At 36.3% G+C, this 26,954-nt stretch overlaps 1 protein-coding gene across 1 annotated transcript in view; it reads left to right on the top strand.

Moving 5' to 3' along the window:
• TRHDE (thyrotropin releasing hormone degrading enzyme) overlaps positions 1 to 26,954 on the top strand; it is a 197,831-nt gene that overhangs the window by 68,306 nt on the left and 102,571 nt on the right. The window contains exons 4-5 of the mRNA XM_056482398.1: positions 11,783 to 11,937; positions 17,644 to 17,757. Of these exons, the coding sequence (XP_056338373.1) occupies positions 11,783 to 11,937; positions 17,644 to 17,757 (269 nt within the window). The remainder of the gene's footprint in view (positions 1 to 11,782; positions 11,938 to 17,643; positions 17,758 to 26,954) is intronic.

The following is a 26,954-nucleotide window of genomic DNA, read 5'->3' as shown; positions in this document are numbered from 1 at the left end:
ACCAGCTGAATGCTGTGGAGAATGAAGTCAAAGGCTTTACTGATATCCATGTAGAAAATATTCACAGCCTTTCCCTCAGCCACTATGTAGGTCACCTTGTCAAAGGAGATTGGGTTAGTCCTGCCCTTCAATGATTTTCAAGCTATAGTTTTCCCAAGGTGTTGTTAATTTCCAGAGTTCATGAGAACCTCTCTGCAGCCATTCTGGTTACTTAAAGTTTTAAAAGGCAGAGTACATGAACATCTAGGGTGTTAACATCTCTAATAACTGAATAATTGCTGAAGTGAGCTGTTTTAATGCCTCATGAGCCTTCTGCTCATTCAATTCTTTATTACCTGTGCCGTGGATGGTCTTTCCCACAGCTTTTCTATTTCTTCTAGTTCTGTGCATTGAAGGTACACAAAACCTGACTGGAATAAGGCTGAGGAAGTGCAGATGTGTGCAAGGTGTGTTCACTTGCTCCCTCTTCATCCTCTCAGAATGTTTCTCCTGTTTTTATTCACAGTCCCTGTGACAACATTTCCTCAGCTCAGCCCTTACTTGCTGTCTGTCTCAGGCAAACTTTTCATTTCTTTGTCTTATTTCTCAAGTTTGTGTTTCTCATCTGTTTCTACTTTGTTTCCCAAGCCTTATTATTGATAAGCTGATATTTTTCAGCTATTTTTCCACTGTGTTTCTTGATACTCAGACACAGGATCTTTAGTTCCTTCAGCATTGTATCTTCACTTTTTCAGAAGTAATCCTTTCTTTCATTAGCTTAAGGTAGTGTTCTTCTGGTTTTTCAAGCTACCTTCTTAGCTTTGGTCATCGCCCTGCATTTGTGAAATGCAAAATATGTGGAGAAAAAGTAGATATACTTCTTTGTCTGCAATTCTTCTGGCTGTTGAGTACCAAAAAGTTCTTTCATTTGGCCATGACAAGTTCTGTGTTTATTCCAGAGTAATATTCTAAGTAAAACATGGAGACTAACAGAAAAATATTTTGCAGGGAATATATTAGTAAAAGTGTACAAAATACTGTTATTTAAAACATATTTTAAATCAGAATTTAGCATAAAATACTACCTTTTGAACTAAGTTTATAAGTTGTAGTGGATTTGTGGAGGCCTGATTGATCTTGTTCTATTTTGCTGATTTAAATTTGAGGTAAGATTCAAACTGTTTGATGAAGTTCTAAAGAATGACAGACTGCTAAACTTGGAAAGATAATCTTCTAGATGCCAGAAAGCACAGAGATTGTGGTGTCTCACTCCTCAGAGCTATTCAAAAGCCATTTGGATACAGTCGTAGGCAACTGGCTCTTGATGTCCCTCCTTGAGCAGGGAGTTGCACAAGATAGCCCCTGGAGGTCCTTTCCAGTCCCAGCCATTGTGTGAGTCTGTTATAAGACTGCCCTGATGCCATGTTAAAGGTACTTAAAGAATTCAGCTTTATGTTTTCTGTCATCCTCTTTCTGAGTTGGCTGTGGGATTACAGGGATTACTCTTTATCTCAGTTCTTGTTGCATTTTTAGGCTTCTACAATGTCTGTAAACAGGATTTTGCAGTAGTGGTTACAGTAGTTACTGATTAAAAACGTCCTACATCTGGCACAAATTTGGTCACATAATCCATTATTCCTAGGAATCTCAGTATCTCTTCCATTGACTACACATGATGATAATGCTGTTCTTTTACTGTGCAGATTTCAATGCACTAACAACTCTCTGTACTTCCACTACACTACTTCCAATGTATGTCCTTTATGATTTTTTTTTTCTTTTTTTTTTTTTTTGGGTGTGTGTGCTTGGTTTTAGCTTGGACTTTTCCTAATCTTTCCAAAGTTGTTGAGCACCTTTTGCTGCCCTCTCTTCCTGTTTTTTCCCATAGGAAATGTTACTCTGTAAAACTTGATACTCTGTCTGTGCCATCATAAGATGAATGCATAACCTTTTCAAATGGCATCTGCCTGAATTTTGCATATTCATATATATTGATATCAATGGCCTCTCAAAATACTTCCTTTTGTAGGCAGTAAAAAAGTGCCAATTTTACACAGGTTTTTCCTTGTGCAAAAGCAAGGGAAGACGTATCTACTTTATATTTTCTTATTTGTTATACCCTGCAGTTGTCTTACTCTGCTCTAACTTTGAGAACAGTGAAGCTGCAGCAGGGTTCATTCGCTGCAAGCCCACTGTTATCCCATAGTGGTTCATTACTGATGTGTTGGGATTACTGGTCTCAGCAGCCAGCAATGAGCTGCATACATTGTATTTATTTAGATCTTTGGATGATGCAAGTAAAGATTGATAGAGAATATAAGCTCTGGTGGAGGTCGCATTAGATGCTGAAAAAATGCAAATGAATTACTAAAGTGAGAGGAAAATGTTATCCCCCACTGAAGTTAAGAAGCTGCATACCAGCCAGTTTAGCAGGGAAGATGTTTTTTAGTCTAATAAACAGATATTTGCATATCTAAGGAAGTGAACAAGCACTATTAAGAAAAACGGACAGACTGTATCTCAAAAATGGAGGAAACAGAAGGAGTCAGGATGAAAGATGTAAGTCTGTTTAGATCTCAGGAACATTTCAAAGTCTGTTGTGATTTAACTGACGAAGGAATATGAAGATCTCAGAGGGAATGGAGGAGTGCACCTGAAAGTACTCATGAGAAGTTCAGCTCTTGCAGATGAATTCTCAGACCAGAACTTGTGAATAATTTTTAGATGATTGGGAAAATGTGAAACATAAGGTGTGCACAAGGAGCTGAGCTGTGATTACCTCCTTGTCAGTGCTAGCTCAATACGGATGGAGGTATGGATCAGTGTAACTACATTAAACATAGATTTTTGTCTCTTTGGTGGTAAATTTAGTAAGCATTCAGCAATGTTGTCAGTTTTGAAAGTTATTGATAAAATGTATGATTGATTTTTTTCCCGTATTTGGCTTAAATGTGATTTAAGAGAACTAACAAGGCATGCTTAATATAACAGTATAGCAATACCATACCCTAGGGCATTTGTGTATCATAAAAGTACAAAGGAAGTACTAATAGGAGTAAGTGTTGCTGTCATTATCCCCCTTGTCAGTATAGTCTCTCTGTTGGTGGAATGGAGAGCTGTAATCCATCACCTTTTCAGAATTTCTTCCCCCGCTCTGGCAAGGACTGTTTCTTGTCCAGGCTGTCACTGTGTGTGCAGCTTCACGTGTTCTCTGAGCTCTGGATGATTTTCTATCTTGTGTTTATTTTCTGTTGGGATATTGGATTATCAGTCTTACTCCCTGTGTCAGAGGTCTGACTGATATCCGTAAACTTTGTTTTGGACTAGATGGTTCCTGTTGTTTGCCAGACTCTGATTTTCCTTTTTTTTCTGAGAAAGTCAGGAGTCTGTTCCTGAAAGACTTGTCCCAGGTCTGTCCCAATCTCTTTTGGTGCCAGCTCTGGTTAGCTCCTTGCCAAACTTAAGAAGTACAGTTCATTTGGTATTGGCCACTAGCCTCTCTCTAGTGCGCTGCTTTTCTTTTATAACTTCAGATAACAAATATTTCTTTCTGGGGTATTTTATTTTTACAGTTTGAAGTATTCCATTTTTCTGACAGATATTCATGTTTGGGTTCTACTCTCTGAGTTAATTGAAACTATTAAACATTTGAAGTATGTCTGGAACCCACAACTGTCAGAAAGAAGGCTACTTTCTAATTACTGTCTTTCTCATCACTAGTATCAGTTGCTTCCAGGTGCAGAACGAAGCACCATTTTCATCTCTTCCTATTGTTTTTCATGCTCAGAGAGGTTTTCAGCTCTGCTGAAGGTTTTAGCTATTCTGCTTTTCCATCTTGCTAATTTCTTTCATATCTTTTAATTACTTTCCCCCTCCCTCAGATAACCAAGTGGGGTTAAGTCTGGGCCCAGATGCTTAAAAAAAGACCCTGTTTATTTGGAGACATGCTACTGCCTGCCTCTGCATAACAGGATGTGTGTACTGAGTGGAGCCCACCACTCAACCCTCCTGCAGCAGGAAAGTGAAGCTTTTTGGTGGTTCAGATCTTGGTGCTGCATTTTACTGTGGGAAATACAGAGTAACTGTGCAGAGGCACAATTTTTTTCTGTCACACTCTTACATACCTGCTTTTTAACTATGGTTTTTTCACTTGCCACAATTAGCTGCACAGCACATGGTTGGCAGGCTGTGCCCATGCTGATAGGTAATAGAGTGATGTAGTAAATTCACTTAGTTAAATCTCTCTAGGAAATTTAAATGCATCAAGAAGTTCACCTTAGACTTCCATATTCTGATCCATCAGGGTGTAATTTGAGACTCTTGTGGATATGGATTCTGGGACAAGACTCATTTACCTGGTTGCATCCTTAGGTATGAGTGGGAAGGAGACTTTGGACTTGCATGAGGACAAAGTGAGTCCTCTGTTTTTTGTATTTCTTTAGAATTCAAGATGATATTTTTTTATTGTGATATGCCATAGAAAAATACTAATTATTTTAGTAAAATAATTTAATAAACAAAGTGATGAATGGATTACTATTTTTAGTGTTAAGTTTTATACTGATCTATTATATTGAAAGGATTTGCATAAGAATGTAAGATAAACTCTATTCTAGGACTTTGGATACACAACACGGTCTAAATACAGTATCTCAGGAGCTATCCAGGACAGTCCATTTGCATTTCTTCATCTTACACTGAAACAGAAGATAAATAGATACAGTCCACACAAAAACATTGCCTTCAGATGTAGTGAATATGGTTAGGTACATTGTAATTTTATCTCCAGGTGATACTGCTAATGCTAAATAGCTGCCTGGCTTTTTTAGAAATTTGTATTTCTACTTCCCCTGTTAAACTGTGCCCCTCACTTGTGAATGTGATCTCACTTTAAAGCAAACATAAGAGAGATAAATCTTGATATATAGAGTGTTGTACTTATGCAGACATTAATCTCTTTGTTACTGTGATGCAAATCAGTTTAATATGTGCTAGATGAAAAAAAATAAATTTTCTCATTACTGCGTTTAAGTAGAATGGAGTTCTGGAGTTTTCTGTGTGCCTGCACCTTGATTTTGCAGCAAAGAGAAGGAATATGGCAGTGGCACTTGATCATTTTCTTTGCAGCAGCATTCATACTGATAGTGCTCAGTAATCAGTGTCATGTTGTTTTCAACCATAGAATCCTCATGCTCTATTAACTCTGGTGGTAGGAAAATGGCTGTTGGCAATTTTCCATCATGTCAGTGCTCTTAGTATTTACGTTAGAAACAGTATTTATGAAGGCAACAAAAGTATTTCTTGTTTTTTCCTCTCCAGATATTTCGGTGTTGAGAGTTAGAATGTTATTTTCTCTGTTTGTCTACTGTTTATATACTGTAGAGGATGCATATCCAGTACTACCACCTCTGTTACCTGGAGTAACAGAAATCTGAGCTCATTTCAGTCTGTGTCCTGGTTTGAGCCATACAGCTCCCTGTTCAAATTCTCACATAAGGCTGAAACAGAAAAAAAGTTTATCTTTGTAAAGAAACTCTGTGGAAGATTTTTTTCCTTGTTTAATACTGTGCAGCAATTCATTATGATCTGTCCAGGTATTATTTTAAAAGAAAGGCATTGTTCCTGTGCAGATCGATACAACCTAGATGATGCAGAATTCATCCTCAATGGGCGATTGCATTCATTTTTCATTTTAACATTGAATCATTTGATGTACTTTGAAATAACAAAGCAGTGATCTATGGACTGGGGGTATCAAAACTGAAAGAAATTTAATAGTATGCATGTCAAATAAAATCAACAAATTTCTATTTTATTTTCTTAAACAATAAACTAGCTATCACCCAGTGTCAAGGATCAGTTGCTTGAAAACATAGCAAAGTTTTTCTTTCTATGTTTCTGCATATTCTCTCTTCTTACCTTCCCCAGCTTCCTCTCCCCCATCTTTTTCCCTCTTAGATCCTTTAATATTCACATTGCATTAAACATCTGCTGTATGTATCAAATACCCTGAGAATCCAGCCATCCATTGTTTCTGTCAGTTAATGTTAAGTAACACTTTGTACAGCAATAAGAAGCAATGAAAAACGCAGCAATAAACTGCTGTGTGGTAGTGATTTCTCCTCAGGGTCTGCAACAAGCCATTTGATTTGACCAGAATTACGGCAAACAATTTTAGACCTTTGCATTAACTCTGCAGGCCAACGTCCGTGTGGGTTGTTAAGTGTCAAACTTACAGAAGGGTAGTGGTGGTATAGTCCTGGGGATAAAAACTGGTGGGTGCCAGAATAAGCATAAGCTGAACAGAAATGTTAATCAAAGATTTTCTGTGAGGGCCTCATCCAGGTTATTTGTGGCTTCTGTGCCTTTGAATACTGCACGTGTACTGAGATAAGACAGAAGAATACTATTAAGTTTAAAGACAGCTAATTTAGGGTATTTAGGTCATAACTGCCAAAAGTGAAATACTGAATTGCTTTAGTTTTCAGGAAACATGCGCTTAGCATTTTCTGAAAATAGAGTGTTTCAAAGTGTCTCAAATGTTGGCTTGAAAGAGCTTCTACCAACTCTGGGATGTTTGGGTTTTTTGGTGTGTCATCCCATTGTGTCATTCCCCTGCCTGCCTCCTTCCTCCCCTCATAATTTTTAAGAGGAGAAGTCACATTTTAATATAGAAGTAATTGTTCTGGTTTTCCAAAACAAACTTCTCTGACATATACTAATCAAATAGTGCAGAAAAAAAAATAAATTGGCAGCTAATTTAGATATTTCTTATAAGTACCTTTATCAGTAGTTCTTTATCAGTAGAAAATTTGGGTATTTCTTACAATAACTACTGTTTGACTTTATGTTTTTTAATGGGATCTGTCACTTTTTCTATTTGGCTTGTTCCTTAAAATCTGCATGAAATGTTATTGTACTACAGAAAAGTATCTTCTGCTTAGTAAAACAAATTACTTTGATTAAGGAATATGAGTTGCAGAAATATATACCCTTCTGGTAAATAGGCTTTTTTTTGTTCTGTTGGTAGAGTAGCATTCATTTAGGAAATTGCACAAGGCATGAGAGGGATTTAATAAAACTATTGATTGCATTATGCAGTACTAGGAAAGGGCAAAAAACATAGTTCTGGCATGACTTAAATAAAATTATACTAGTCCATGCTTCCTCTTAATTTGTTGAATTTGTTGTCAAAAAAAAAGTGGAAATCCTGGAAGCAAGATACCTCCTCCAATATCCTGAAGAAAGAAGCGAATTAAAATAAGATTAGGACAGGCACATTGATAAATTCAAATTATTCTTGTGGTTTCATATTTGTAATGAAAGTTGGGATTATAAGGGAAAAACATGGAGTTCATGGAGTGGCCAGTTTATCCCTGCATGTCTTCTGGGTTTATTGAGGAAAATATATGTGTGAAGATGCTTGACAGAAAATTCTTCTCTCTCACACTATGTTCTAATTTACAACTTACAGTGTTTCAGGGGTCTCAGATATTTATTTGGGAGACTTCTCACTTATGCTAACAGAAAATTTGCAGAAATAATTCGTACGTCTGTTTTGGCCCTCCCCCCCACTTCCTGCCTTAGTGCTTTTTAACTTCCACCATGAGTATTAGAAATTTCATACTGGAAATGTCATATGTTCTGGAGTACCTAGCTCTTGGTTACATTTCTACCAGCAGCTAAAACAAATAGGATTACAGTACATAATGTTGGTAAAAGTTGATGTGAATGTCTGTTGTTTATTCATGCACTCATATTTATATGTATAGTGAGGATGTTAAACCAATATCCTTGTCCAGCTTCAAATGAGCATGGTTAAATATAGTGGAATCACAGTGATGAAGAAGATGCTTTGATGTTTGCAAAAGAGTAGGATGGTAAAGAGGGGGAAAAGACCCCACAAATTCATGCATTCATTCTCTGCATGAGAGAGCTGAATCATTTTGCATTTAATCCTTTTCTGTTCTAACATTGCTGTTATTTAAAGTAAGAGCGATGTTCCTCGTTTGTGCTTTGGGGGGTATAATGGTTTTTAACAGAACCTAGAAGATACCCTGAGTGACAAAGATTGGAAAACAGTATCTTTTGTGCAAATTGCACAGATACTAAGTTCATAGGTGAAAAAAACTCCATCAAATTTGTATTTGCCTTTTGCACAACTTATTTAGGAAATTGCTAATTTCTGTTTTGCACTGTGATGATAACTTGCTGATGATGGCAGGGGATTATATTTTGATGTAAGCTCAAATAGTTTTGATGCCTTAATTAAATGTTTTGAAATAAGCTGTTGAATTATGTAGAATTTTTGTAACTAAATTCCTTTTTCATAAAATCACACAGAAATAGACTTTTTAGAAACCCAAATGCTGTCCTTGTATTCAAATAATTGTATCAGTATAGCATGTTAGTGTGAAACTCCAACACATTTTTGTCTTGTGAATTTTATTTTAGCCATATAATTTTTACTTGTTGGTCATGAATTTAGTCTCTGTGAAGGCCAGGAGGTGGAAACCCTTTATTATTCCAGCACTACATGGGACTCTGCACTGCTGTATCAGGAAATATCAAGTAACAGTTTTATGATGCATGAGGATATTATTCTCTGCGAGCAATAACACACATTTCTATTTCCCCAGCAATATCCACATAATCAAACATTCACAAGTGCTTTACAAAGAATTTAATTAAATAGTGTGCAGAGTGACTGGATGCAGCATGTACACAAGCTGTTATATATTCAGTAGTTCCCATTTTGCAGTTAGTGCAGAACACTTCCATGCAGTAATATGTGTGAATGATATTTCCATCAAAATGTGCATTATTACTCCTCCCTTTGTACCTTACTCCTTGAAAATGACACTAAAACCTTAACGGATGTCACCTCTAGGATCACAGGATACCTTGCTCAGGGCTCTAATGATGTGATAAACAGGGAAATACAAATTCTCATGTTGAGACTTGAATGTCCCCCATTGTTCCTCTCAAATCAAAGGTTTATTACTCCACAGAGAAAGATATAGATTATTGTGTCTTTTACCACAAAACTAGATGTGTTTGGAATTTTGTTTAAAGGTAGTAGAAATTTTTGAAGCTATCAAAGACCAGCCACTGAAAGATTAACATCAAGACTTGGATATTCAGAATTAAGATGTGGACAGTAAGAAGGGGAAAAAAAATTGTGATGATGAGAATTTTCAGAGACCATTCTGTCAGTCAGGGGAGATTAAGAAAGTCTCTTTGGCATTAAAGTGTAGTGTATCCGACCCTGCACTAGAAAGTGGTAGTGTGCTCATATTCACTCAACATATTGGTATGCTCATGTCACCTGCAGGGATTAGCATTCTGGAAACTGACAGGGTTATCTAATATGTTTTGTTTTCTCTCTTCAGAAAAGCCCTTTCAGCAGTAGCCGGTGCGTGAAAGGACTTTTCAGGCTTGCAGAGAAATGGGGCTGTGTAGGATGAAAGTGATTTAAAATATCCCTCTGTGGTTGCCTACCTGCAAGGCAGTTATCTGTCCATCAGATTGGAAGGTTTTATTGGTGTGTCAGTGCTGTAAAGTATCAGTCCCAATCACCAATGCCACGAATAATGAAAGACAGCCTATAATTAGCCTGTAAATATGTTTAGTGGGAGACCTCACCCTTGTTTTGGAGTTCCACAAGAGTTATTCCAGTTTATTACTGGATGACACTGGCAAAATCTATCCATTTAGACTGGAAAGAAAACTACAGATGAAACCACAGGAGAATAAAGAGATTGAAAGAATCAGTGAAAAACAGGGACCTGGTTTTACTTTTGTGCTAGATCTGTTCTGTGTTTGAAGGGAAATGCTGAAAACTTAAGTGGAGTAAATAAGAACAGTATTTACCTTCTGAAGACACCTCTTGGAGGAAAGTTTCCTTGGTGTAGGAGAAGCTATGGTTTTCTTTACAGAGTTGAGAGTGGGAGAGATCCGTGTTTAATGTTAATGAAAACTTGCCATTAACTTCAATGATTCCACCCAGTAATGTCTGTGTCTTCCCCCCCCACCCCTCATCCCTAATCTTTCTTTGTATAGCAGACAGGAGCTTTCATTTTGCATGTCATTTATAACAAATTGCAGTTATTCTAAACAAATCCTACAGTTCGAGCTTTAACTGAAGAAGAAAAGGAAAGCATGTAGTTTTGAATTTCCTCACATGCCTAATCTTGAACACCATGCTTTGGGTTTTACATTATTTTCTTTAATTAGGCTCATGTTCCAGTGTTTGCTTTTCTATAAAATATTTATTCTTTAGCATTTGAAGTGTGTCTGTGATTTCAATATTTTCTGCATATATTTGGAAGTAGCTGATAGACTTGCCTTGCATTCACTAGGAGGCTGGTATTTTTATGCTTCTTGAAGCAGGCCCTTTTTAGGAATGGCAGAATATACCCAAATTCTCATTTCCCAGTATTTCAGTGGCAATTTCCTGTGAATCTTGGAGAACTCCTGCAGTCTCATTGTTCTCCAAGCCAATTCCAGCACGCACATTGGCAAGCCAAAACAGACAAACCTGGGAAAGGTGTCAGTGCTATAAGGCAATTTAGAGTATTATTTATAATAATTAGGTCAGAATTTCTCTCATTCATGTTAGGAAGTCACCCAGTGAAGGACCACCTAGACAGACTTGTGTTAACTGCCAATGAGCTAGCTTTGGAAGCAGAAATAGTAGAGGCAAATGAGATAGGAATGTGGCAGTCAGACTAATTAATTGAGAAGTCCAGCTAATTAATTTGACTGGAGGGAGCACCATGCTAATGTCACATTGTAGCTTCCAAAATTCTGTCTGATTTGTTCACAGGTTGTGCTGGGTTTCTAATAGCCAAACAAGTTTTTTGCTGTGAAGCAGAACTGTGTATTGGTTCATTCCCTATGGAAATTTACTATAATTTTAGATTTCTTTCCAGACCGGTAGTCAATTTAATTCCTTTTCAATCTTCTGTAGTAAGATTTTTCTAAGACATGTATTGAGTTGTTCAACCTCCTGGCACTGCAAGAGATTCCTTGGTGCTTTTGTATTCACTTGATGAAGGACTGTCCCATCTTGTTCCTAATATTTTCTCACTTGCTGCAGAATACAAAACTCAAATTTCCTTAAGTTGCATATGATTCCATTGTTCCAGCTGGCAGGACTGAGAGGTGGCTATCAGCAGTCTTGCTCCCAGAGGATGTGTGCTAGCAACAGTGCACACTGGAAGATACCTTGTTTAGTAAGAACTGGGGATTCTGAGCAATTTGCTATTTTTCTTGATGTTGTGAAAGAGTATTTCTTCAGTGCATCCCTAAATGTCAGCCATTACATACAGTTTGATGTGTAAGATGTTCATAAAGGAGTTCATAAAGGAGTGGTTTAACGAAAAAATAAAAAATTCTTGTAGTAAGAGTCTGTGTTACTGTGCTGATATAGTATAGTAGACATGAGAAGCAGCATTAAACAGAAGTAAAAGTAACAGAGGCAGAAGTAAATCAACAAGGTGTTGTAAATAAGCTGGATTCTGTATAGAAAGCTTCATTAGAAATACTAAGTACTGTATTACATCAATAGCATGGTAATCATTTGTGAGTAGAGGATGGCATAAGGTAAAAATTAATATTTTATTAATGTTTCTTAAGAAATATTACTAAAGAGCATTTTTTTTTTTTTTTTGGCTTTTTTTTTTCTTCCTGTGTATGTTATTTAAAATGCTTTTAGTGATGGTTTATGGTCCTGCTTACAAGAACTCTTCAGCACAGTAACTCCCATAAGGAGTTAACATATATTTTTTTCTATTTCTAGATCTGTTGGCTGTGCCTAAGCATCCATATGCTGCTATGGAAAACTGGGGACTGAGTGTTTTTGTGGAGCAAAGGATACTGCTAGATCCAAGCATTTCTTCTATTTTATACCTACTGGATGTCACCATGGTCATTGTACATGAGCTATGTCATCAGGTATAAGAGTTGTTCACATATTTGATATTAATGTCAGAAACCATGCACTCCTTTTTAGAACTGAAAATGAATTTGTATTGTACAAATGGATGGTTGTGATTCCTACTGTAACTGGAATCCATATAACACTGTAAGACACATCCCTACAATACAGAAACTGTGAAGACTCAGAATGGGGATAGAAGAGAAAATTGGTAGCAATGTACATCTTTCCTGTGTCATATTCTGTGTGTTTTTGTGTCAGTGATTTGTTACTGGTATGTAGAATAAACATGTTGTTAGCAGATTCAGGCTAAATTTCACATTCATGTCAAAAAATGTTTTGGCTAAAGTCAATTTGGTAGTAGTCTATGTCTTCTGTCATATATACACATATCCATTTTCTTTTTCTTCTCAGTTTTTTTCCCAGTTTGGTGTTGACCCTCTCACTATTGGTGGATAAGTGAGTCTTTACGTGTACAGAAACTGTTCTGTCAGTAAGAAAACATAAAATAATAAACCCATATTACAATTTATTTTACTTTTCCCCCATCTTCTTATCTCAAGCTAAACACATTACAAATGTTAGTAATATTGAATTGAATGCAGATGTTATTGAAGAAATTTGCTACAGGGGCAGGAAACGCTTTCTTGCACTCATAAGAGGCATAATCATAGCCTTCAGGTTAAAATGAATGAAATCCTACTGTGTAATCACCATGGCTTACATTTGTGACTTTACACAGTATTCTTTGAAGGTGATGCAAATTCTTAACACTTTCTGCAAATAAAAAGTACCGTGTAAAAGGCAGCCATTGTAATGGCGTTCTGGCAGATGAACCTGAAAATAATGTTTGGTTCATGTTTGTATTTCACATTAAATTGGTTGATGAATATGAAGTCCTCAACTAGAACATGACATTTTTATTGAAAGTTACTGCTAGTTTGATCTTGATGCTATCATCTGATTTTGCTATAAGCTCTTCACTGTGCAGTACAATAGAGTAGTACACAGTTCAGCTAGAAAAATTATAGTGCCTTAGGAATCATGTGTGGAAAACATACATTAGGTCATCAAGTCCCTGCTCCTGTGAGTATTAGATTTTTCCATTTGTAGTGCTGGGTTCAGTGCTCCTGATTACAGAGTTATTTGGCTTCCCTTAAAACCTTTTGATTAAATCTGAGAAAAAATAACTTTTTCCAAGTGTTCAGCTTAAGTCTTGTTTTTTCTGAAGTCGTTTCATTACTTCCAGTTATTCTTTGCACTGCTTTGATAATTTCCTCTGCTTCCAGAGCAATTTGCACTTCAGATGAGGGCAATTATCACATCTGTAACTGGCCAAGTTTGTTTATTTGATTCTTATAGACACTGAAGCCTTTTTACATTGTTCTGGGAATTTTAGAGGATCATGAAGTGGACCAAAACTGTAGCTGAATTTATTTTAGGTTAGAAATATGATGACTGTAAAAGTGACCTTGAAATTGCAGATGAGAAGGTCCATGTTGATATTACTTCCAGTGCTATTTGCTTAATTAAAAGTAACTTCCTCTATTCCTGTTACTGCTGTTTCTGTTTCAGTGCCATGCAGATTGGGTCTTTGCTCAAGTCAAAATTCAAGTTAGAAAAGCATTTTTTCTACTTTTTGGATGCAAAATTGAGTCAAACAGAATATGGATTATTCACCTGCAAGTAAAGTTTAAAGGGAGAAGCACTCAAAAAATATGACTTAAAAACCACTGTCTAGCACCTCCATCCCATTGTCTTTATTAAGACCTTTTTTCTACCTTTATTTTACCATACTCAGAAATCCCTCAAGGAACTCTAAGCTATAATATATTAGCTGAAAATGTACTGAACCAAGACCATGTAGGGTCCAGGATAACTTGCTTCTGCTGTTTGTTATTTATTCACTGTATTTTTCCACTGTGTTTTGCTGCTCATTATATCGCCTGTTAGCCTGTGGTGATGCATGAATATTCTTCCCCTTCACTCATTTTTACGCATAGAGTAACAAAAATTAACCAAAATCTCTCTGGTGCAAGCAAAACTCGAATCCACACCTCCAGTTTTATTTTTTATTTATTAATCTTTTTTTTTTTTTATTTCAGGGAAGGGGAAATAGAACTCTTCTAAATATATGGTTTTTTTTTAAAAAAAAGAACTCTGTCATTGTCCAGTTTCCCTGACTTTAAACCCATGACTTCAAAATTTATGGAGCATATCTGAGCATGTAGTGAACTGATCTGTATGAGAGCCCTGTAATGTAGAGTAATACAGCAATTGCTTTGCTAATGTTGTTTCCAAGATTAGAGCAATCAGATTAATATTAAAAATCCAGATTGTTGCCTTTAGATTTGACTGTTAAAAATTGTAATTACCAAACCTATTCTGTATTAATGCTTGAGCACAGTGCTCAGGACAGATAGAAAATCAGAGATAGCACTGCAAAAGGACAAATTGAGTGGTTGCTAAAATACAAGTAAAAAGTGTCTAAGAAAGGATTTCATGTTCAGTTTCATCTCAGCTTTTCATGTTTTAGGAGAGATGCTTGGAAGTTACTTCGGTAGTTTTGGTTTAGTAATTTTGTAGGGTGCTATTTTTTGATATTTTAGCTTGAGTGTTCTTTCAGAATATTTAGTTTATTTAATAATAAAAACAAAATTGATCATATGAGTGTTTTGGTGTAAAAGCTTGTCCTCTGAGTTCCAAACCATGAATAGGTCAAAACACATGAGTTTCTACCAGCTTTATTTGCTAGCTTGAAACAATTACCATAATTTATTAAAATAATTCTGTTAAGGTAGTAATCAGTTTTATTTGCAATTATATATCAGTTCCACCTACAGCCTTTGAAGAAAGACTAATTTGAATTTATGCATCATGATTTTTTGTGATAATTTTCCCACCTGAGCACAAAACGTGGTGTGACAGATTGAGTTACACAGGCATGAAAGCAGAAAGAAAATTAAAAACTTCTAAATCAATATTTTTTTTAATAATTTGTAAGAAAAATATAGGAACGAATGTCCTTTCAGTGTATTTGTAAATTAAGTACTTTCTGCATATCAGGTTGAACATGATACCTGAGGGAGATGAGAAATTTATGTGATCAATACATTTCAAAATGAAGTGATGGTCTTCAATCCAGGCAAATAGAGCCTATAGTGAAATACACAAATAAATAAATAATTAATTAAAGAAATTAAGTACTTTACTTACAGTTTTCCTTTGAGACATGTAACACCTAGGAAGATAATAGCATTTTTCTGCTGGAAAATTTGGTTTTCTTGCTTACAGCCTCTGGGTACTGCTCTGTCTCTGACATCCATAACTCTCTCTGATACTGTTCAAAAGTAGTTAAACAAATTCCCTACATTTCCATACTGATATCACATACTGGTTTAATGCCTTAAAACATTTCTTCCCCTAGGTGGATAATTAAACAAATAATTTGAATTGTATCATTAATAAATTAATCCAGAAAACTCAAAAGGGAGTAGAAGAAATTCTCTTTTGTAGCAACATAAATCAATATTATTAATTCAAATTACAGGACGAAGCATTGTGAACTTGACCACCTTTATTTTTTTAAAATCTGTCTAGCTAGTCATAGTTCAAAATGACTTTTTTTTACCACTGGTTTAATATTTGTTCTGTAGTACTCCTGCAATTCAGGAAATAAACTATGCTGTTATGTTTAGTCATTAGAAATCATATTAGCAACCTATTCTACTATGAATTTAACTTCCATACTTGTTAGTGTATGAAAGTTCTATTCATTTTATTGTTTCAAATTCTGAAAATGCATAAGCTATATGAATATATTTCTAGCACTTCTTTGTATTTTCAGTTAATTGTTAAGATCGGGTTCTGTAGTTAGTGACCCTGTAGAGAGTTAATTTATTGATAGCCTTTACCTATATCATGCACACTGGGTGTGCATTAAGCTTAGCTTCACATAATGTATGAATATGACTTCTATCAACATCATCTTTTCTCTCTAAATTCTTAAGCTGATTGTCAGTGATATTCATTGCCACGTTTTTCTTCATTTTTAAAATTCTAATTCTATTTGCTGAACCTTATGTGTCCGTCTGGTAATTTTCCAGCTAGTCTGTTCTGTGAAGCTCTAGTATTCACATCACTGTGGATCCTCATTGCAGCACTGATCCTTCTGTGGTGTCATTCTCACTCCACAAAGACATGCACAGAAGTGACAGCTTTCATTCAGGTCCCAGACAAAGCCTTTAAACAAGCCAGCTGTCATGAAATCAAACTGCTTGTGGGCCAACTCTGCTTTCATTCATTCCTCACTCTCATTACAGTTCAGCATCAGTTCCTCTGTGCTGACCTGAGTCTTTCCCTCTAGAGTACTTAATTGCTGCTCCCTCTCTGTATTTTCAGATCTTGCTTACACATGAAAGCTCAAAATTATCTCTTTCAATTATAACTAATTTTTATAAATATTAAGAGAAAACTGGCAGATAATGTTACTTAATGTTTTGGTATTTGTTTGGCAGGAGAGTGACTACAAAGAGTATGAAATAGGTTTTCATAATACCATCAATATTTCTGTTCTTACCACTGGTGTAACATTATTTAGGTTACACATTACAATCATTTAAATAATTTAAATAATCATTAGGGTCATCATCAGCAGATGACATCTGATTTCCTGTGAATTCTTGTCCTTATCTGTCTTCCAGTGATCACCCCAGCTCTGTGTAAAATCTCTCTGACACCTACATGTCCTGTACTGTGAGATTTGTGTCTGTTGAGGTGTTAGTGAGCAGAGTATGTAATGGTGTGTTCTTCCCGAACCCTCAGCTCATGCCCTTCTCATCTTTTCAGCTGATGATCTTTATTTACTTGTGGAGTTTATGGAGTGTAGTTATCCGTGAGATTTCTGTCCTTCTTGCAAAATTAGATTGAAATCAGTGGGGATATTGAAGAATCTGGAGGAAATGGGAAAAGCAGGCAGCTCAAGCAGGATTCCTTTGCATATACAGAGGTGGGCTGGGCTGTTTCAGATACCCCTGCTTCTGGTTGCTTTTTTCAAAGGCTACAGATGTCCTTTAAGTCATGTATGAAATTTCCTAGGCCTTTGTGAGTATCTCACATACCCTAGTATCTTCTCTAAATGGCATCAACTACCTGCTTTTAGCTGTCTCAGTTCTACCCACAGAGCTGGCATTATTGTGTAAAACTGCTTTATTTAAGAAACCTGCCAAGGAGAGGAGCATCAGCAGTATTGTAAATCTTAGTGGGCAGAGAGTGGGGAGAAAGAAATGCTGAAATTTAGGTCTGGGGTGGAGAATGTCTTCCCATTCTCACATATATGTTTTTCAATATTCACCCTATGCATCATGAAATTTCCAGGTAATAGATCAGATTACTTGAGTTAAAAGCCTTTTTCTGTCCAGTTTGTATGTTAGTCTGTTGAACCTAGGTGAGCATCCACTTCAGAGAACTGAAGCTGACACTATGAATACTGTCCTCGATGCTTCTTTTGCCCCACTTGTTCATTTCTAATGTTTTACTTCATTAACTTGTGCATCCTGTAAGTTGAATTAATTAGCACCGGAAAAATACAATTAGTGAATTTCAGTGTATGGTAAATACTGCTGTTTTATGTGTGGAAAATGTGTTTGTCTAAGTAAAATATATGCAAACATGATTTCCTAAAGATTGTAAAAGTTGTTAATTTGAACTTTTTGTTTTTCTAGTGGTTTGGTGACCTTGTGACTCCAGTTTGGTGGGAGGATGTGTGGTTGAAAGAAGGTTTTGCTCACTATTTTGAATTTGTTGGCACAGACTACCTCTATCCAGGGTGGAACATGGTAAGTTCTATTTTGCTAATGTGGAAGTTCCACAGAAAAGTTTCTCTTCTGTTATATTCCTGCTTCTGTTATAGACAGGGACTGCTGAAAAATACCAAATGATGCATGCCAGTATCAGATGTCAAATGAAGCAAAATCACTAGGTGTGAAATAATTTGACAGCATTCCAAAAGTGTAATATGCAATTTATTGCAAAAGAAATAATGTCATGTCTATCGTAACCCAGCATTAAAATAGCTACTGCTTTGAAATATTTTGGATTAAAGCAGTTATGATTTAACATGGATTATTTTTTAAAACATTAAGAACATTGGATTTTATCCACAAGATAAATTGGAAAGAAATGTTTGGCTAAAACATTCTGTAAAACTGAGCGCATTTTTTCTCACAGTATTCTGTTCTCATCTCCCTAAATATACTCTTTTTATCTTCCTGGTATTGTTTGTCTAGAGTAAATGCTGAATTAGCATGGGTTACATAAATTGAGAATTTATAATTTGGGATGGTTTCTAGCTGTACACAGTTGAACATGCTTTTTCAAAAAGTGTGCAAATACTGGAGCTCTCCGAGGGAACTGGGAATTCTATGCTGACATTATTTTGGAGTCCTTCTGTTATATCATATTGTGCCTAGACAGGTCCCAGTTTATATGAATTGCTGTAATCTAGCTATATTATAATTGTAAGAAAAAACTAAGAGAGATGAGACTTCAGTACAAGGAAATCATATATGAGACCATGTTGAAGATTCCTGCAGAGATTTTAATGTCCATTGGAGGCATGTTTATATTTGCTAATCTTTTGTGCTAGTTTTTAAGAGTTTAAGCAAAACACCCAAAAAATCTCTGTCAGACAATCATGATCTATAATAAATATTTTGCCACATAATAAGAACATAAATAAGCACAATATCTGTGGGTTTTTTCTGTTTCTGAGTGCTTTCTTGAGTGTATTTATCCCCTTAACTTTTGTGTGCCATAAAATGAAGATGCTATAATTATGAGTTAAAGCTAAGTTTAAAAAAAATAGTTGTATATAGGTTACTCTTGAGTTAGTTATGCTTCTTTGAAATTTGAATTCTTTGTAGTATTTAATTTTTTCTTTCAGGTGTCAATTTTGGTGTATAATTGCATTATGAAAAGGAAAACAAATCTTTATTTGAGCTGACAACTGTCTTGCATAGGTAGGATTGTTGGGTTTGCCTGGCTTTGGCTATATTAAAACTCATGCTATTCATCTTTATAAAGAACATAACCTGAATTACAATTTAATGATTCTAATTATGAATGCAATGTAATCTGGCAGGCCTTTGTGATTTTAGCATAGTGAAGTGTCATAAATGACAACATTTATACACTGAATTTTATCTTCAAATCATCAGTCATTTGTTCTTCACGTAGTCAGTCTAACAAATGCAGAATAACTTGGCCTTTGAAGTCATTTGGAATATAGTATATTTGCTTGAAATTTTTGTGGAATGAATATAATCCTCACTGTTATGCAAATAACATGCCCATCATGTGAAATCTTGGCATCTTAGCAGAATACAAGCAAGAAGAGTGAATTGAACAAGGGATGGGAGTTAAACTGGGAAATTAGAAAATAGCTTACTAAAAAATTTTTGTCTAATTTTTTGGATAAATGTAGAAGTAGAAGATTGGTAGTCCATTCAAGAAAAAGGACTTTTGTTTGGAAATGCAGCTTGGGCTATATGGATACATCTGAAAAAATGGGATCTATCCACAGCTTCCTCTCTAAGTTGTTGAATATTTATTGGTTACTTTCACCATTAAGGCTTATAAACCACTAAGGTTTTGATATGACTTGTCTGAAGATGCTTTTCTTTCAGCAGAGCTGAGCATTTTTCAGTGTCCATCTTATGTGGCATTCACAGTCTTGTTATGGCTGAAGCTGAGACTCTTGAGAAGAGCTCTCTGTTAGGCACATCATAGCATTATTACTTAAGCCAGCAGCACCAAGTTCTGCACAAAATAGGGATCCATGACTTTTGTCTGAAACCCATTTCTTGGCTTTTTCTTCTTCTCTAGCTTCTTTAGCTTTCTTAAATATTTCCTCCCCCTGCCATTTTTAATTTTATCAGTTTTTCTTCAATTGTCTCATAGACTCTTTTACCGCTGGAATGATGAATAGATAACAGTGCCAACTGCTGTGAAGCTGCAACACTTCATTGAATATTCCAGCACTTCTGGAATTTCTTGTGTTGTCCAGAAGGCATTTACTGCTATGCTTACCATGCTTGCATAATCTTAATGAAAGAGGAAATCTACTCCTTACTCCCTTGCTATCCATCTGTCCAGGATTCTCTGGCTGAGGTCGCTTGGTCTGTTCAGCCTGGAGGAGAGCAGACTGAGGGGGACCTCATGGCAGTCAACAGCTTCCTCATGAGAGGAAGAGGAGGGGCAGGTACTGGTGTGTGATGTCCAAAGTCAAGGGAACGGTCTGAAGTTGTGTCAGGGGAGGTTTAGGTTATGTATTAGGAAAAGATTTTTCACCCAGTGGTGGTTGGGCACTGAAACAGACTCACCAGGGAAGTGGTTAAGCATCAAACCTGTGAGCTAAAGAAGTGTTTGGACAATGCTCTTGGGCACATGGTCTGACTCTTAATGATGGTCCTGTGCAGGGTCAGGAGTTGGATTCAATGATCCTTGTGGAGCCCTTCCAACTCAGCTTATTCTGTGATTAAAATTTTGGGTGATGAACAGAATGAAGAGACATTCTGATTGAAGGTATCCTTTCTCCATTGCAGTTAGTGTAAAATACATCAGAACTTCCTGAAAAAAAGGAATGAAATTTTGCTGGTTTTAAAGCAGGAAGATGAGCTTTCTGTGCTGAGAGCCTTAATGGTTATCCTACTGTCTTAATATCCTTTTTCAAAGCTAAGTCGTTTCAGATTAAAGCTGGAAATTCTAATTTCCTTCCTTTAGCTAAAAAAATAAGTCCCTGTATGTTACTTTTTACCTTTAACGTTTAATTTTGCAGGAAATCTCTCTCTGCTACACAGTGATTAGACATTTGCCATGGGAAGGAATTCACCATTCTTCCAATTTCAGCCTCTTGCCTTTCCTGTTCCCCAGAATTAAACTTTTTGGAATTCTTATTCTGAAATGCCTCAAATTCTTAGTGCCAGTTCTCATTCTTAAAGGTCTGGGAAGTTTAAACAGTTATTTCTGTGTTGTCAGGATGATTTTTAAAAGAAAACTGTCTTTGCAAAGTGTTTCTCTGAGATCAGGGAATTTCACTTGATCATGTGTGCTCAGAATAGTCATCTGCATGTGAATTCCCTGGCTGCTATTATTTCATGAGTTAGAAAAAGATGAGATTTCTGTATTAGAGGCTTTTACCATATGGTTGTCTCTCTATGCCATCAAAAAGCAACCTCAGCTGGATGTGAGTTCTTGAGCTGTAAGATCTTACGACCAATACAAGGTAATCTCACCTCTATGGAAGGGGCCTTTGCTGGTTTTAGGATCAGAGAAAAGAGGAAATTACAGTGGAAAACTCCATGCTGGTAATTTCCACTTCAGAGCTCTGTCTTTTCTCTGTCTTTCATCTACTGTGCTCACCTTCCTCCTTTCAGAGGCCTGTTTGCAGCTGTATATTCCATCTTCCTCTGGCTTATTTCGCTCATATCCTGAAGTCCTTTGCATGTGGCTTTGTAAAGGAAGGAATTCAGCTGAGGCTTGCAAATCCAGGAATTTATTGGCTGATCTTTTCCCTCCTTATTTTCTGGTAGAAGGAACCATCATGTTTGTCCTTGAATGTCTCTGGTATTGGGGTAGGTTTTGAGGACTATGACAGCAGGAATTACTGGCATGCAATTTGCCCTTACATCCATCAAATGAGCATCAAATACTTTAGCAGTCAGTACCTGGCTTAGTGCTGAGAAAGCATTTTACAGAGCCCAGCTGCCTTCTCCCTTTTCTTTATTATATGAAAGTTAGCTTTGCTGACAACTTTACTGGCTGAGTCAAGGTGTAGCACATCAGCAATAGCTTTGAATCCTGTGTCTTCTTGATCCATTAATGCCTTGGGATAGGATTTCCCACTTTCTTATTTGCTTACTACTTTAATAATTAAGGATGGTCAGATCTGCCAGAAGTTTTCTTTCTCTTAAATTAAGAACTTTGTACCTGTATAGAAGGATATCTTCCTTCTTCCTTAAGTGAGACATGCTTTCTTTACACTTTTAGGTTCCACAGTCTGGACAATCCTGCTATTGCTACAGTCAGATGAAAATATTATGAGGTTGCATATGAATGTGTCTGTATCATAATGAGTAAGAAATAGATAAATGATCTTAGTTGCCAATCTTTCTCATTGACTTGGTTGGAATGATGAGTGAATTCAGCCACTAGATACACACATATCTTTAATGTCTTTGCCTCCATCAGTAAAGATTTCCTAGGCATTGTTTGACTCATAGAAAATCCAGAAAATCATTTTAAGTTTTGAAGTAGACTTAAGATATGGACCTTTTTGATTTATTTCATTATTATTTTGGCATTTCAGACCTGAGCTATAGCCTGCTTGATCCTTCTAACCCAACATAAATATCATGCTGGCTCAGCATTGAGGGAGATTCAGCCTCTCATTTTTTTAAAACTACTTTCATCTTTTCTTTTTTGGTTAAAGGCTCCCCATGCTGGTGTAAAGTAAGCCTTTAATTAATACCACATGGAGTGTTTTTCCTCCAGTAACTGCTCAGTGGAGTGAATCCTTATATGATTTTTTGTTTTAACTTGACTATGGGGGAAGCTTTCAGTGTAAAATTAACAAGAATCTCATGTATAATTGACTTTGCCAGGAAAAAAAGAGATTGTAAAGGTAAGGTGCAAGATCTTCTATTTCCTAATTACTAGCCCTTTTTAAGTATACCAGGTAAGAAATCGTTATAAATTTTGCTTAAAAGTAAAAAAAAAAAAAGTCCATTTCTACATTTTCTTCCTAAAGACAGGTTTGCAATTTTTTAATGCTCTGGCAAAGTAGATTAATATAGGGAATTCTTTAGTTTAAGTAGTTAGCTCTTAACAGTTAGAGATCAGACATAAGTGAATATCAACATTTTGATGAAACAGTTATTTAAGAGATCAAGTTTGGAGAATGTCAGTGTCTCTTCTACCTTCATGTCGTTTTCTGCTCATCTTGAGACAGCAGTTTAAATGACATTATGATGAGAGATTTGGAGTCATGTGAGTTCAAACCTTCTGAGTTCAGGGTTTAGATGAAGATTTAGTTTCAGAAAAAGACTTCACTCAGCTGGCTGAATTTCACATAATTTTGAATCAGTAGACACTTCATCTTCAGTAAAGATAAGATAGAAACTTTGAAACAACTTTTGCCTCAGAATAAGGACTCATTACAGGGTTGCCCTGCTGAAACAAGATTATGCATTTAATCTGGAAGTATGGTTGATAAGGGAAATTCAGTAGAAAAAATCAGTTGTATTTTTGAGGACATTCTTAACTGAAAGACCACTTCTCAAATTTTCAGCAATCCTGAATGTGCTACCACTTTATTTTAAAGTTGTGGCAGTGTGCAGTTACTTGGAGGACAAACTGGTAAGTAATTTTTGGAGTGTCAGCAAAACATCTTTGGTTCCTTCAGGACTTAGCTTGCTGAATCTCCTCGCTTTCAGATTGAAGCACAGTCTAGGTGTGTAACACCTGAAAAGTATTTTCATGGATGGTAACCTCTGACAGTTGTTGGAAGTTGGCTCAGCATACCAACCACATCATAAAGCCATTTTTCATTTAAGTATTATTTACTGTTTCTTGAATGAAGGTAATTTTCCTTTACAGATTTCCTCTGTGGTGTTTGAATTAGAGAATAAGCTTCATAGTTGGTTGCCTAATTTAAAATTCTCTGAAGACAAAGGCATGAGGAAACCTCTCAGTTTATCTGTTTGCTTAATGACTCTATTTCAAGGAAAGCAACTACATACATGGTGGCAAAACATAATCTTGGAGAGTGAAATTGGCCTTTTTTTGTGAAGTGCTAGTGGTCTGTATATGTTGTTTCCTTTGTTAATGCTCCCTTTTTTGTACTGCATCCTCTGATTTTATGGGCATGCATTTGGCATAATGCCTTAGGTGTACAACCAAATCAAAGCTGTATCTGATAAACAGTGGAGAAAGGAAGCAGAAGTTGAAGTAGCTGGCTGAATTGCTTAAGAACTCCAAATCAGCTATCCATCTGCTTGGCAATGTAAGCAGGTGGTCATGATTGAAAGGAAAATGTATATCCAATTCTCCTTCCCAATATTCAGACCTGCTGGTCTTCTTTAACTATGAACTGCTAGGACATCTACCTTGTTTTGTAACACTATAAGTTGTCAGTCAGTGTGAAAATTTCTCAATAAATTCTGCAAGATCTTTGACAGAAAATGCAGAAAAGAGGGTTATGAAGGCAGATATGGAACTGTTACTTGATATGGAGCTGATCAATGTACAATGTGTAGCAGGCCTCCTTCAGCAAATTATAGACATAATTGAAGCACATATCAGAAATGTAAATTTAAAATTTAAAAAAAAAAGAGTTTGTAAGTTGCTCAATGTATTTACAACAGATTACTGTTGGAAAGCGAGAAAGAAACGTTGCTTTCATTTGCAAGTACTCAGGAGACTTCCTGTGCTATGACAAATTAGGATTTGGAAGCAGGTAGCCAGAAAGAACTTGATCTTGTCTCTCAGTGAATCTTATCTGGCCTTAATGTATTTTACCAAACCTTAGATTTCCTCATAGGTTACATTCCTCTGGCTTTTTATGCTTCACCCTGTCATATATTTTGTTGGAACTCAACTGTTGGTAGTGTATATGCTGGTGTTCTTTGATTGCGTTCAAAATTTGCCTCTGTTTCTTTTTCCCTAGGGTGCACTTTCCCTGTAAACCCAAATATTGTGTCTTGCAAATTCTTGTTCTCTTAGCCATGAAAGATCACTCATCTTCTTTTTTTCTTGATGGCTAGTAAAGCTCTTGTGGAGATGATATTTCCAGAAAATTTGTCAGGAAAGTCACTTGCAGATTTGCACACCAATGTTAAGCTTTATTCATGTAGATTTTGCAGCCATAAACTGTTCAAATGACTGTCCCTGAACAAAGGCAATGCCTTTAATATTGGGGCCTTTGATCTCTTCTGCGTACTAATTATCAGTCTGGGCTTTCATTATGCTGCTTCTTTAATCCATTTTTTTTCTTTCATTTTAGTCCCTTTCCCTGGTATTTCATATTAATTTTTAGAAATTATTTTCATGTGACTGTCTTTAAGTATTAGACTATTTTCATGGCAACTTCCACTCTTAAATTATACCTCAACATGATACTGTAAGAATCACCAGCAGCAATCCATCCCCATTACATCATTGTTTTCCTGTTATACACAAAAAATTTTACTTGAAGGTAAATGCTTCTTGATGATAATGTGATGTATGTATCTTGATGATACAGTCTTTTTTGCTAAAATTGTTATTTCACAATTGCTTTCTTTCCATTTAGAGGTAGACTAGTTAAATGTTGGGCACCCTGGTGGAGATTTATACATGAAGAATGACCACTATCTCCCTTTTTCCTAAGAACAAGGTGAATTTGAGTGTTGGCTAAGGAGGAAGATAGGGAGTAGAGGAGCTTCCTCTTTGTCTTTAAAGTGAGGCACAGATTTGTGTGGAAGCAGCTGTGTCTTTATTTCAGACTCACCTTGTGCTGCTGCAAAACCCTTCCTGCTCAGAGCCGTGGCCCTGTGTTAGCACTGCCCTTGCATGTGGCTACTGACACTTCCCAAGCAAGGCTGCAAGACTCACCTGAAGCCCTCTTTTCCTCACAGGTGGATCACTTGTCTTCCTCTTTTTGTCTTGTGGTTGAACTCTCTCTGGGAAGGGTCATCTTGTACAGCATTTTGTCATTATTTCAATGTGTAGCAACAAACCTGACAGCTATCATGTTGCCAGCTTGCTGGCCTCATTAAGCACAGCCCAAGATTGATTTCCTTTACAATTTCTATCCTGAGTGTTTCTTTACTCCTGTAGGTGTCAGTTAAAACAGATCAATTCCACTGTATGCATAGGGTAAAATAACTAGGGAATAGAAAGCCTTTCTTCCATCAGTATAAGCAGTTTGGCCACAGGTATTGACCTTTTCCCTTAATGTGATATTAGGACTTCAAGAGCTGAAATAGCGTTTTGTCAACATAATTAAGACAGTTTTAGTTTCTTTCTGCACTTCTACTTCTTGTTGCCTCTTGATGCTGCAGGTCCCTTGTCAACCAGCAGTCTATCTGTGTCTCCCTTCAATTATATTTGAGTCTCCTTCTTCAGTCTGCTCTCAGGGGCTTTATACTAAAGGGAAAGGCTGGGAATGTTTTGGAAATCCTTTTAGTTCAGTAAATTCAGCTTTATAGGTCAGAAGCCTTCTTAATTCCCAGTAAATTGGTGGGAATTAAACCTAAACTAAATGTAGATTTGCATTTTTGGAGGCGTACTAACTGTTCCATTTGTATCTCAGTCTGACAGTCCACCATAAATTTCAAGAAAGACTTTTCAGCTATAGTAACTTGAATGAATGATCATTAATCTGAAGTTCTGCTTTTCAGTCCTTCAGGATATAACCAAAGAAACAAACAGAAAACCAAAATGTAGCCTGTTCTTTTTGTAGTTTTCTTCTTACAGCTTCACTCTGTTTGCTGCATGTTGATTTTCTTGATTCTGTTCTGTATTTAAGGTATTAATTTGTGATTACCCATGGTTCTTTTAATGGGTTAATTCCAAACAGTACCAATTCACTCACACAACTGTTTGTCTTCTGGGATCCAACCTGAATTTGGAGACAGGTCTGTGTGTTCACACTTGTATGTGTTACATGTCATACATTTGATGAAACTGGGGCTTTATTAGTGACTGATAGAGAGAATGTGAGTAAGGTGTAGCCAAAATATCTACAATTTTTACACCTCAGCAGTTTCTCCCTGAGTAGGACTGTCATTATAATTATTTCTCTACACTTTTTTTCCCATTAAAAAAGGACAGTTACTAACTGCTTATGCCTGAGAAAATTGGGAAATTACCAATGATATGAAAAAGATCTTCTTTTTGTTTTACAAACCTTACCTCATGCAGCCAGATGAGAACACTACGAGTGTGTAGGTAATTGGCTTTCCTGCACCCTGTGTTTTTAATTGCCTGGATATGC

Source organism: Oenanthe melanoleuca, chromosome 1A (genome assembly GCF_029582105.1).
Source record: "Oenanthe melanoleuca isolate GR-GAL-2019-014 chromosome 1A, OMel1.0, whole genome shotgun sequence".
Taxonomy (NCBI): Eukaryota; Metazoa; Chordata; class Aves; order Passeriformes; family Muscicapidae; genus Oenanthe; species Oenanthe melanoleuca.
This window is presented reverse-complemented; position numbering and strand designations above follow the sequence as displayed.